At 25.3% G+C, this 14,321-nt stretch overlaps 1 protein-coding gene across 4 annotated transcripts in view; it reads right to left on the reverse strand.

Moving 5' to 3' along the window:
* The window catches only part of LOC129961846 (protein fantom-like), a 43,627-nt gene that overhangs the window by 20,541 nt on the left and 8,765 nt on the right, over positions 1–14,321 (reverse strand). For all 4 annotated transcript variants that reach the window (XM_056075433.1, XM_056075432.1, XM_056075431.1 and 1 more), the window contains exons 10-19: positions 12,300–12,370; positions 11,592–11,697; positions 10,578–10,724; positions 7,595–7,668; positions 5,533–5,672; positions 3,492–3,598; positions 2,156–2,395; positions 1,506–1,703; positions 833–901; positions 451–519 (exon numbers count right to left, since the gene is read on the reverse strand). In XM_056075433.1, coding sequence (XP_055931408.1) covers positions 451–519; positions 833–901; positions 1,506–1,703; positions 2,156–2,395; positions 3,492–3,598; positions 5,533–5,672; positions 7,595–7,668; positions 10,578–10,724; positions 11,592–11,697; positions 12,300–12,370 — 1,221 coding nt within the window. The remainder of the gene's footprint in view (positions 1–450; positions 520–832; positions 902–1,505; positions 1,704–2,155; positions 2,396–3,491; positions 3,599–5,532; positions 5,673–7,594; positions 7,669–10,577; positions 10,725–11,591; positions 11,698–12,299; positions 12,371–14,321) is intronic.

Below are 14,321 nucleotides of genomic sequence, written 5' to 3' on the forward strand. Positions count from 1 at the left end.
TAATTAATACCCCAGATTGCAAATAACAATTACATCATTAATTTTAAATGAAATTAATTTTTTTTATTCATCATAATTTTTTTTTATTAAAAATATCTTTCAAATCTCAAAGAGTAATTTTTTATTGGATTCTTGCAACACATTTTAAATATTAAAGGATTTTTTAATTATTTTTAAAATTTTCTTCATAATTCGTGAAGGATTTAAAACAGAAAGGATTGATTTAGCTAATAATATATTATAAAAAATAAAATCGTTATTAACTAAACGAAATGCAGAGCAGCAAATCCATGATCACTTTAATTAAAAATTTCCATTACAAACAAAACAAATATAATACAAAGTAATCTAATATAAATAAAAACCATATGTGTAAAAATAAAAGGTTAAAATTAGAACTTTATATAACAAATCCGAAGTTTAGAATATATTCTAGAAAATGTAAAATACCTGCTCAATATGGATTTCAAAAATATTTTCTCCTTTACTTAATTTCACTGGACTAGGAGTTTCATTTTTCTAAAAAATAAAATTAATTGAATAAGTTTCATGCTTAATGATATGTGCTCACATTATTTATATATATATTTCAGGAAAGAAGTAATATTTTATTCTTGGCTTCACAAACATAAATTTTTAAATAATTTAATAAAAATTATTAGTATTTATTTCATATTCTATTAAGAACTTAATTTTCTATACAAATACAGATCATGCATTCGATGTTTTTCTTTTTCTTAAAACATTTTTGGGGAAATAACCAAGAAAATATTTTAAAAATTCAGTTTACAGCTCATTTAAATACTATATTTTTTTTTGTAAATATACTTACCGAATTTGACTCAGTTGCAGTAAAAGTTGATGTTCCAAATGCTATATCATTTAACTGTTTTTCCAGCTTCTGAATTAAAAAAGTAATTTGTTGAAAAAAAAGTATGAGCAAATTTATAAATAAATTATTTACAATCCTCAACAGTGTTCATCTTTCATGTAAATATTGCTTGGAATTTTTAACTAATATGTTAAAGTAAAAAGAACAAGAAACATTAAAAGAAAAAAATCTGTAAGTGAAATGAATAGATTAATATATGAAACTGCTCAACATGGAAAGAGGCTATTAAGGTATATAAAGAAAAATAGAAATTAAATAACAAGATTATCATAATTAGAAAACACTCACAAAACAGTAAAAAATAGAAATATAAGAAGAAATTATCTTAATACACCAAAGAAACAATATGGATTTCTAAAAAGTAGTAGAAAAATAAGCTATGCTAAATTGTTTTGGAAATGCTTTAAAAAATTTATTTCGTAGAACTATAATTTTAAAAAAAAAAATCTTTTTTTTATTATCTGCCAGAATAATTATCAGAATTTTTATGTAGAAAAATACATTAAATTTTTCATAATTTGCCTTTTAGATTAATGTAAATCCTTACTGGATTCTTTTATGGTGTATCATTATTCTTATATTTGTAATTCCATATTGATAGAGAAAATGTTACCTGAATACGTGCTGCACGTAAATCCAATAAATGCGAATATTCCTGTAGTTGAGTCTGATATTCCTTTTGGTGTTCTTCAAGTTTTCCAGCCAGTAATTTTATCTCATCTTGTGCAATTTTACTGATGTTGCACTGAGTTGATAACATTTCTCTCACATTATCTAGTTCATGGAGAGTTTCAAGGTGTTCTGTTTCACACTGAAAAAAATATTATTAGTTTTATAAACAAATTGCACAAAGGAAGGATAAAAAATATTTCAAGACAAGTAATTCATAAAATTTAAAAAAGACTTATGAATAAAATAATAGAGATACATATCAATAATGTACAATAAATTATTCAACAGCTGTATATATAGTAACATTATGCATTAAATAGTACACAATTCACATCCAATCTATGTGATAAATGGTTATTGTATTTGTTCTCTAGATCTAGTTTTCTCATTAGTATTGATTAATTCATAGATACTTTTCAGTTGTTGCATAACCATTTATGTTGTTAAGGAAATTTGAATATTGTATTGTTAAATATATTAGGAAACATACTGCTCGGTGCCTTCTGAAATATTTCTAAAATATTCTGAAGTTATTACTAATAAAATATTAAAATAAATATATAATTTTAATAATTGACCAAATCATTTTACCACTTTCAATCTTGATTTCAAGCTTTCTATTTCAGCAGTTTTACTTTCAATAACATTTTCTATTTCAGCAGAAATTTTATTATTTTCTTCAATATTATTTGAATCTCCATTTTTTCCAGATGGTTCAGACTCAGCATTATGTGATGTATCAGAAGATTTATCTCTATTTTCCAATTTTCCTTCCTTTTGCAATTTTAAAAGTCTCAATGCTTCATGTAAGTCATCAAAATCTACATTTTCCTAAAAAAGAATATAATAAAATGATCAAGATGATATATATATATATATATATGATATTACAACTAACAGAAAATTTTAGCAGAATCTCCAGAGCAGAATTAAAAATTTATATATATATATATATATATATATATATATATATATGCATAAAGTAGATCATTTAAATCCATACAAAATTTTGTACTGAAAAAAGATTTTACATGCAAGAATTTATATTCATATCAAAACGAATGTATAAAAATTTATTCTTAATTAAATTAAAAAAAAAAACATGAAGTTTCAAGTAGGCCTATTTCATTAAATTTAATTCTGATTAGATGTCTTTAAATACTTTTAGCCTGGATATAGCCAAAAACAATGTTAAATGTTCTTATTCAAATATAGATATTGCAAATTATAAGATGGCCATCCAGACATCACATATTTCATACAATTCCCAGAAAAATTCCCAGTTTGTAATAATTTTTGTATTACACACATTCTTGTTTTCACAAATTTTAGTATTCTCATTATGGAATTAAACCTCAGCAACAAAAATTGGACAAGGCAATCAATTAGAAATATTTTAAATTTAGATCAAATAAAAATGACAGGTGAAGATTTAAGCAAAGCAAAAATTTGAAATTAGGTTTTAAAGCAACATTTTAATGTAGCATGAAAATAGTTATTATCTATATCAATGATTTTTTGAACAACTCACAGCAAAATGTTAAACACTAGATTGACAAATTATGGTATAGTAATTAATAGCAGATACTGTCACTTAATCATGAAAAAATAAACAAATATATATTAGAATTGTCTTTAATATATTTTAACAAAAACAATTAATGTTACTACAAAATTTTTGCATCAAATAAATATAACGGATCAAAAACCACATTATTATTAGTTTAGTTAATATATACTACATAGATTTATTTTGATATTTCTGAAACAAAGATAATTTTTTTAAAAAAAGGAAAGAAAAACAGGAAAACTGAAACAGAATCTTACAATATTGGTTTTTTTTCCATAGCTTTTTCAAAGATTTAAATTTGTTTATATTTTTAAATTAGTTTTAACAGAAAAAGAAATATAAAAAAAAATTTCATACTGATTTTAGAAGCTTAACTTTAGTTTCCAATTCTTCAATGTATGTTTTCATTTCATTAATCTGCATCTTCAAAGCATTATACGCTTCTTCTTTAGATATTATATTGCCTAGATTTAAGAAATAATGTACATTAGTAAACTATCCGATATACTGCATTATCTAAATCTATAAACTATGTTAACAGGCATTCATTTGTACTAAAACTTATACGATTTTGGAAACTACAGTTACAAAATGCATTTGTGAAAGAAAAAAAAAAAAAAAGAAAAAAAAAACTATTGTTTTTAAGAACAGAAAACTTAATTTCAGAAGCGGGGAGAGGAGAAATATTGTTTCTATGCAACTTTAAAATTAAATATGCTTATTTAAAAAATTGCCAGAAATGTAAAGTTTTAGACAGATGTTTCAAATGACATATAAATAAATATAATTCTGACAGATAAATGAATAATATTTCTACATTTATCAACATTTTGGTCAAAAAAATGTTGCTCTAAAAGTGATACAAAGAAACTATACCGGATACTGGTAAAACTGAAACAATAATTGAACAATTCAATAATTAATAAGTATGAGAGTGAAACATAAATAAAATGTTAACAAGCACAAAAGAGCCAGTGATTGTTTAATATGTCTGAACAGTATATTAAATTATATTATATATATATTATTGAGAAAAATTGCTGCATTAATATTAATGCAGAGTTAAAAACATTTTGAAGTTATAATTTATAAGGTTAAGCAAATTAAAAACCAATATAATCAGAGAAAAAATATATACTTTTCATGATGCACTTCAAAGTGAAAAATAAAATTTAGTAAAAAGCAGAAAGAAATTTAGATAAACAAGTAAGACACCATTTTTGTGAATATATTCTACCTACAGAAATAGTAAATATTACTTGTGGTGTGGTGGTTTTATAAAGCATTGTAGGCAGTTAGAAAATGGCATAATACACAAATAAGTTAATAAAAAATATGCTTTTCAAAATGTAAAAATATTTTGGGGATTTAATATTTTTACAAGTTGGGCAGGTTAATAATTCATAATTTCTTCACTTGATGGCACTGAAAATAAGGGTTGGTTCACAATCTCCTCTGTTATGTCACTTTTTTTAGGACAATACCTTCCAAAACAACATTAATGTGCAACCAATTTTGAGTTAATGTGATACTATGTTCATACAGTAAATTTGTTCAGTTAAAAAAAAAAATAATAATGAACACGTGCAGCACATATTGCTTTTCTTATTCAATCAAAAGAAAAATACCAGTGCAAGCCACAGTATCTTTGTGGGAATTTATATTGACAATGTCCCAGGTGGAGATGTGAGTGTGCATTAATTAGTGCTTTGGTTAATTCAAAAGTGGTGATTCTCCACCTTTGTATTTGGTGGGCTTGAGAAGGATGTGACATACTATGAACTATTGAAATCAGGTAAAACAATATCATGGTAGGTGGTTATATTTGTACCCCCCACCCCACCCCGTTCAAGAGACTTGGGCCTCTGAACTACCAACTGAATTTCATTAATTTCTCATGCACTTTCCCAGCAACACTTCAATACTGGTTAGCTGGCTTCATTATTTCAAAAAAGTGAAGAATTTTTTTAGGAGAGCTTTCACTATTTAAAGGGCAGAAGAGATAAATGTACAGATAGCAAAGGTGCATGCTTTGATTAAAGTTTTAATTACCTTTCACCCAAAATAAAATATCCTCACCCCAATTTTTTCTCTCAGAAATATTAGGAACTATTAATCAGCAATATTCTATAGAAGCAGTTGTTTCAATTTTTATTCGACATGCATCCAGTCTGCTGCATTGGATTAATAATAATAATATGCCATAGAACATGTTTTCAAATCCGTATCATATTTATCAGGGGCCCCTAATTTTTACAAAAATATATGAAAAACAAAATTAATAAACATACAACAACAAAAAATACATTTATAACATGAAAATGGAGTGCATACCTTTTAAAATTAAAATATTAAATACAAAAAAGAAAAAAAAATCAAACTGTAATTTTCACATCACCTTTTTCCTTAGCCAACTCTTCTTCTAAAGAATTTTTCATTTTTGTTTGCATTTCTAGAGTAGATTCCAAGCTAGAAATTTTTTCCTTGAAAACTTGTTCAAGTTGATTAAATGATCTTTCTTTTTCTACATTAAAGGCACTAAAAATAATAGACAAATTATTAAAAAACATAATACATTATACCCATTAAATATTACACCCAATATTTGAGTTCCAAAAACCTGAATTACATAACAATTTTTTTTACAGCCAGAAACATTATTCTTGAGTTTTACATTCTCTCAGATAAACATTTTTTTAAAATAGAGGGAATCATTGTGTGACTAATTACAAATATTATTTTTGTTTAGTATCAAATATTAATTTTTTTAGATGACTTAAAAGAACTGATACTTTAAAAAAACTGAGTATCATTCTACTTCACCAACAAATTATTGACTCATGTATCTGAAAATGTTAAGGATAAATAAGGATTTGTTTAAATATAAATTATAATAAATTTATATTTAAACATATATGAATTTATTATAATTTATATTTAAATATAAATTATATAAATTTATATTTATATTTAACATATTGAGAAATATGTTTGGTATTAACTTCGTTTGATCACTTCAAATCAAATATTATAACAAAAAAAGATATTTCATAAATTTAATACTACTAAACTTAATACTATTCCGAGTATCACATTTTTAGTATTATATGTGCATTCTTGGTGTGTATGAATGCACACATACACATGCATGCATGCACATGCACACACATACATATATATATATATATATATATATATATATAAACCAAAAATTGTATGTATTAATAACAATTCAAAAATTATTATTATGTAATAATTATAATACTTGAAAATTAAATTTATTGATAACTTCATGCACATAATACTACATATAATATACACACACATAATATTATACATGATCTCATATTCAATTCTCACATTCAGTATACTGTTCATCTATCTCATATCCTAAGAAAAATATTGAAGATTGATTGTATTGAAAAAAAAATTATTGCATTTTTTTGCATTTAGCTCTAACATTAGGGGAAAATGCAAGAGGTATTAGTACATTACCCAAAATGTATAAAAAGAAAACTAAATTCTAGTAAGGAATTTTAATGTTTTCCAAAAATCAAATTGAAGTGAAAAGAAAACATTAAAAAAAAGTAATTACAAAATATACTCAAAAGAACAAACGTACTTAATATGTGTCATACAGAAAGCTCTGAAATTTTCTAAAATGGATAATTTTTACCATAGAGAATAAATTTTTAACATCAGAAAATGTTACAGGTATGAGATCAAAACATAATGTATTCCCAAAAATGTTATGATGAAAAAAAAAATTCTTATTTCAAAAAACGACAGTATTGAGAAAACAAAACAGTCACAGATTCAATTCAAAAGATCAAACTAGTTACTCAAAGGAGCTAAAGTATGCACTTAAATTTACATCAGTGCACTTAAATTACATTTTTATCAAGCAGAAACTTCTGGAATTTTCCATAATGAATAATTTTTATACAACAATATAAACACAATTTGAACAGATTAAATAAAATTTATTACATAAAGAATGAGAAAACTTTTGTCAAAATGCATCTATTTTCAAAAGGTTTCAAAGTCAGGAAAGGAAAGATGAAGAAAAATTTAATTCCTTTTAACCCTCTCGCTCCCAAGATCATTTGGTATCACAAAATACTGAAAGATTCCAGTTTCTCTTGTAAAGGTAAAAAAAAAAAAAAAAATCCTTACCTCTTCTAAATAAATAAATAAAATAACAGCCATGTGCATTACATAAAAAAGGGGCCCTGCTTAGTTTAATTAATTACAAAGCTGCAAAGAGAGAATTACAGAGTCAAATAAATAAAGAGATTTGAAAGATAGACTTACTACAAAAATATATCCAAGGAGAATGCAGATATTATTCTGTTACACAGTTTATGTATAAATTGATAATTAAAAAATTTCTTTTCAATATTGGTAAATATACAATTTGCCCCTCCCTCTAAACAAACATAATTACTTTGAGAACATACCTTGTTAGCAATTTTTCATTTGTTTCCCTTAAAATATCATTTTCTTTCAATAGGGATTTTATTCTATCTTGAAGCTACAAAAAATATAAGAGGCATAACAACAATGTTTCAGACAGAACACTATAAAAAAATATAAATGATGAAAGAATGATTCAATAAGCTTTAGCCATAGTATTTAAATAAACATAATAATAAAATCAGCAATTTTTAAAAACTGTTTTACAGACAGTTCATTAATTGATTAACACTGAGAATTAAAAAAAATTAAGGATAAATTTTAGAACATAGATGAAATAAAATGATAAAATAATTTTTCAGGTAATAGTTAATACTAATGCAATTAAAAAAAAAATATTTATGCATTTCTTTGGCATTACTGAACCAAAAAAAAAATAATTAATCATCGTTTACCTACGTAAAATGAAATTTGATCATGATGTGCAGTAAACAACAGTTTGGAACTCGAAATTATAAATTGTTACAGCAAGAATGAGACAAATGGTCTTTGGTCTTCCTACAATAAACAGCATTGAAATGGTTGAAAGAATTTCAAAATGACTGTGCTTCAGTTTCAAAGAAAGAATACACAAGTGTTCATTTTAAGATACATATGCTGTTGCATTTTGAGAAGATTGGTGAATAACATATAAATTAGTTGAGAAATTAATTTATATGGTAGTACATCCACAAGAACAGCTTAAATAAGAGATATGTTTTTGCCAAATAACAGCCAAAATTGTTAAAGCATGATCAAATACAAATCTGAATGCAAAGTAAATCTATATCACAAGCCTCAAATTCCATGTGAAGCATGCTGAATTCTATTTGACATCTGTCATTACATCTGGATTTAATTACAACAATCTAGAAAGCAAACAGGCAAGCTAAGTTTAAAATGCACTAAGTTTTCTAATGCCAAAGAAGGATAAAATTGGAACTACAAAAATAGAAATTGTGATTTACTTCTTTGATTACCATGGATGACTAAATAGTAAAAAATACCATAAAATAACAGTTAGTAAGCCTTTTACATGTAAATATTGAAGAACTTCTGTAAATATATCCAACTAAAATGGTTTAATATCTATTCATTAGTTTGGCACTCATAGCATAATAATGTATGTCCTCATGTTTCTCTTACCACTGTACAAGTCTGGTTTAACAAAATACTGAATGTGAGTTGCAATCTTTAAATATTCTAGATCTACTTCTTTGCAATTTTTTTCATTCATCAGAAATCAGAATTCATGACTGTTAGAAAATGATTGTTTAGAAAAAGATGCCAAAAGATAAATTCTAGCATGGGTTTTATAAATGGTAGTATCATTGGGCCAAGTAAACATAACTCACAAGGGGCTATTTTGAGTAAGCATTAAAACTTTCCTTTTCTATTCTGACAAGATGGTGATTTTATTTTCAAGTCAGTTACCATATCTTATCAATAGCAAAATCAATTCTTATTTATGATTTATAAATAAGAATTGGAACTACAACTCAGAAATTTAAAATATAAAATGCTCCCCCCTCCCCCTCTATCATTCATGAGTTTAGCTAAATCAAATCATTTTGTACAAAATGACACATGGCAACAAACAAGGAATAAAAAAAGAAACAACTGTCTATAGGTTAATTCTTAACTTATCAAACAACATTTAACACATTAAATACATCATAAATTTTCATGAGTCAATGACTATATAAAGAATTAATTAGAATTCTTTAAATGTAATTTGAATTCTTTAAGGAATTCTTAAAAATCTATACTTATTTCATCAAAATATCAAATATGAAAAATAATGATTGCAGAATAAAATTATTTAGTAAATATAATAATAATTCAGATTTGTGTTATCTTTACATAGAAAAAAGCAAAGAATTTGATAAAATGAAAGTTCAAAAAGTATATACTATGCATAGAAAAAGGCAATTATATATTTAGTATTTCTCAGGGATTTCAAAGACTTAAAAGAACAAAAAGAATAAATCATTATGAAGAATTAAAAACAAAATTATTTCTTATAAAATTTACTAAAAGAATAATTATATTAAAAACAGTTAACAAGATTTAAAGATAGGTTTTAAAATATAAACTACAAGTCTCACTTACAAAATCCTTAAAGATGATCATAAATCAAACTAGATATTAAAAAAAAATATATGAAGAAAATATTTCCCTTAATGTGAAATAATTTTTATTCCAACATATAATCTTTTATCGCAATAATTAATATGCATATTCATTGGTGAAGGCTCTTCAACATTATTGAGCTGATATTTTATGAAAGTTACTTTAACTGAATTTTTCATTAAATATACTTATTATAAAATCACAGTTTAAAATTTTAGTAGTGACTAATTCTAAAAATAAGAAATATATATATTTATATATATGTAATGAATTTTCGAATCCTGTCTGCTCTTTAATATGTAAGCATTATTTTATGTGAAGCATGATGCAGTTTGAAGACAATAAAGATACTTTTATCTTCTTAAATTCTTTTTAATCCATCGGGAAAGCATAATTATTTACAAGCAAAGACGCGGACATTGCAAGACGTCCGCCACAGCGCAGTACAAAAGCCGAAGTGGGGATATAGGGCCGAAATAAATTATCCCTCGCCTTATATAACCTTAGATTTTGATAGGGAAAATATTTCTTCAAGTGCTAATACATTAATAAGATTCTGATAGGGATTTCTGACACATGTCAATTACATGTAAGGGAAACACAGGGATCTTTTAAGAAAGAATGTGCTTACTGGACATTTTTTACCCCTTCATGCCGAGCGTGTGAAAGTATTGGCGTTTAGCCGATTCAACAATTTTATATAACTTCTCTTGAATTAATTAAGTAGAGAAAGTGGAATTGGATCACGAAATAAGAGAATATTTTTAGAATGAAGTTACTATGGACTAAATTAAGATAAAATCTTGGAAATTAATTAAATTGAAATTAAAATTTAAAATATTATTACATATATACCTCTGATGATGCAGAAAAAGTAATTTCTGCCTTTTTCAATTCCCCAAGAAGCTCAAAATTTTTCTTTTGTTCATTTTTGTAGTGTAATGACAATTCATCCATATCTTTAACCAAATGATCATGGTTAAGTTTAAGGATTCTCATTTTCTGAAAATGAAATATATTTGAATTAAGTAATTATATAAAAAAAATTATTAAAGAGCAGATGTATTTTAAAATATCAGGCATTAAAAAGTAATGAATCATGAAGGGTAGTAAAAAAAAAATCAATATAAAAATATTTAAAAAAAACATTGAAATATGTTAAATGCTTGTAGATGCAAATTCTTTCTAATATACATTAATTTAATAGGTACAGTGCTATGCAAAACACAAATGAGTTGAGAATTTTTTTAAAGCTATATATCTGCATCTCTTTAATAATTAACAGAATGACAGAAGGAAGATATTTGTAACCAAACATAAACATTTTAAATAATTATAAATGTACTTTTTCAAATTGCTTTTCAACTATATAAATATACATATATAGTTCCTAATGTATTTCTTTAATAATATTGATGTAACTCAGTACTACTATTTGAAAAAAAATCAAGCATGTACAAGTATGTATAAATATAAAATGCTGATAACATTGCTTTGATTTGCAAAATAAATATTTGGTTTTTTTTTCTTTCTTTTTTTCTAACTCTTCTTATGAATGATTCATAAAGTATTTAATTATAATTTTATCTGTATGGCAAATATTCTGAATTACAAATTCAAAATTTTAAAACAATCTTTTTTTTAATTCTTTTTTCTATATAATGAAACCTTTATTTTATTTACTAAAAAACAAATGAAATTATTTGTCACACACACACACACACACACACACACACACACAAAAAAAAAAAAAAAAAAAAAAAAAACTTAAAAAGAAAGATCAGTACTATTAAAGAATTTTATTAATGCCATTAATAAAATTTGCAAAAGAACAGAAAAGCATAACAAGGTGAAGGTAAATTAACTTACTTCCTCTATGTCATTATATTGTGCTTGCAATGCTATGATCTTAGAATTTTTTTGTTTTAATTCACGGTGTAGACGAATTAAATCCAAGTTTTCTTGAACATGCTGCCTGAAATTTTTGAAGAACATATATATCACTTTATCACTTTAAGTAAGAAACAGCTCAAATGAGAAAATTTCTTTCAAAAACATTTCATTTATATTAATTCAAAAATTATCATCAGCAAAAAACAATTACAAATGCAAATGCCACTATTTATATAAATATGTGAATAAAGTTTCTCAAGACAGAACTGATTGAATAATAAATTATTAAATGACCATTGGATAAATTGCACTTAACATGATTTTTATAACAGATATTCTGCTCGTTGATCCAATATTGTTAAAAAAATAATTAATAAGATTTAAAAAAAACTTGACAACAAAGTTAATCAAATTTGGATAGAATACTGGTAAAAAAATTCAAAGAAAAATAAAACATGGTTTATAAAGCAATGATAAAATTTTTTGCACCAATCAGACAGAATTTGAAAACTGTGACCATATAATTACCAAATTATGGATGAATTATTTTAGAATCTCAGAAAAAAAAATGTATTAATTAAAAAAAAACTGATAGTTTAAAAAAAATTTCATTGGATTTAAAAAAGATCAGTATTTAAAATGAAGATTAACTTCTAATGTACATATGAATAAATAATTAAATACCTTTGTTTTTGAGTTAATTGAGATTTCAAAATATTTAGCTCTTCTTCAAACTCAATTTCTCTCATTCTCATCTAAAATCAAAAAAGAAAAAAAATTAAATAAAGTATTAATAAATTTCCTTAAACATTAAAATACAAAATAAGAAATAACAACTTAGAGGAGAAATAGAAGAAAGATATGTAAAAAATAAATGAATAATAACAAGAAATAATTCAATCAGTTTCTAATATAAGTTTGAATCTTTATTTTCTATCTACATTTAATATTATATATACAGTGGTGGCCAAAATTGTGGACACTTTTGAAAATTTTAATGTTTTCTTTGTATGCTCATAGAAAATGTAATGTTTCACAAAATGCAAACTCTTATATATCATTTTAAAGAGAATTTATTGATGATTTCAATACAAAAAGAAACATTGAAATATTTACAATACAAAAAAAGTTGAGCAGCAATAATTGTCAAGATACATTAGATGCTGATGACTGCAGTGAGTTATCAGAAGGGTAACCTTTATTTTTTATTACAACTTCACACTGATGTTTCATTGAGCTGACGAGACTTTTAGCTCTTCCTTCGTCATTGCGTGATGCCAAGAAGCAATTATAGCCTCAATTAATTCTCTTTTCTTTGATAAACACTTCATACCTACAAGAGTTTTCAATAATTTTGTGGTCAGGACTCTTGCCTCTCCATGATAACAATTCAGTTCTCTTTGTACTAAACCCCGCTTTCAATATTTTTGCTGTGTGAGAAGGAACTGAATGCTGCTGAAAAATAAATGATGTGTTGTTGGGAAGGAGATCGCTGATAGAGGGTGTAAATTTTGGCTCTAGAACAGTTTCAATGTATTTTCTTGCATTTAATGTCTTATCGATAGCATGAAGGAGCCCAATACCACCTGCTGACATGCATGGCCAAATCATAACACTAACTGAGTTCAACATAGTTGCCTGAATGCAATCAGGATGTAGCTCTTCGCCTATTCTATGTCTTACATATTTTCCCTCATCCCTACCGAATAACAATACCACTGTTTCATCGCTCCATATAACTTGTGATCACTGATAATCTGTTCAATTAACGCGTTCCTTTGCCTATTGTAATCTTTTTATATGCTGCTGTAAATTGAGATTAGGATTTTTTTGTTGAATTTTACCTCTTAGTTCAACACTTAATAATCTTCTCCTGATTGTTCTTGAACTGACAAAAATGCCAGCATCATTCAATTGACTTCTGATGGCCGCTGATGACATTCTTCTATCTTGCAGACATAGTCATTTTATTCTTCTGTCATCAACAGATGTGGTGCATCTTTTTCAGCCATTTTCTGCTTTGTTTTTTATTGAATTTGTCTCTTGATATCATAAACAAAGCGTTCGGACTCCATATGTAGTCACTGAACCACCCACCTCTCTTGCAATTTTAGCATAGGAAAACCACAATCATGTAACACGATAATCTTAGTTCTCTTTCTAGGTGTCCAACGTTTTCTTTCATTTGATGTCATTGCTAATTGGCCAAATATTAGAAATATTTACAAAAATTCCAACTATATATTAAAATGTTTAACAAAATTTCTAACTTCCAACTTGATTACATAAAAAACAGTCTTCCTTCTGTAGAAAAAAGCACAATAATGACGAGTTCAAAATTTAAATATGATGACAACTTCTGCTAACATTCATTAACATTTGATTGGCTTAAAGAACAAGGACAATGATTTGTCAGGAAAGTTAGAAATTACAATCCACTTCATCACTGTGTTTATTATTCAGATTAAAATAAGTATAACTTTTTTGTATTTCAAATATTTGCATTTTGCCTTTTGTGTTAAAATCAGCATTAAATTCTCTTTAAAATGATATGCAAGAGCTTGCATTTTATGAAATGTAACATTTTCTATAAGCATACAAAGTTAAAAAACATAACGATTTTCAAAAGTGTCTACAATTTTGGCCACCACTGTATATATATTATATATATATATCAGAAAATTTAGAGAAGATCCTACTTTTTCT

The sequence above is a fragment of the Argiope bruennichi genome, chromosome 2, assembly GCF_947563725.1.
Source record: "Argiope bruennichi chromosome 2, qqArgBrue1.1, whole genome shotgun sequence".
Lineage (NCBI taxonomy): Eukaryota > Metazoa > Arthropoda > Arachnida > Araneae > Araneidae > Argiope > Argiope bruennichi.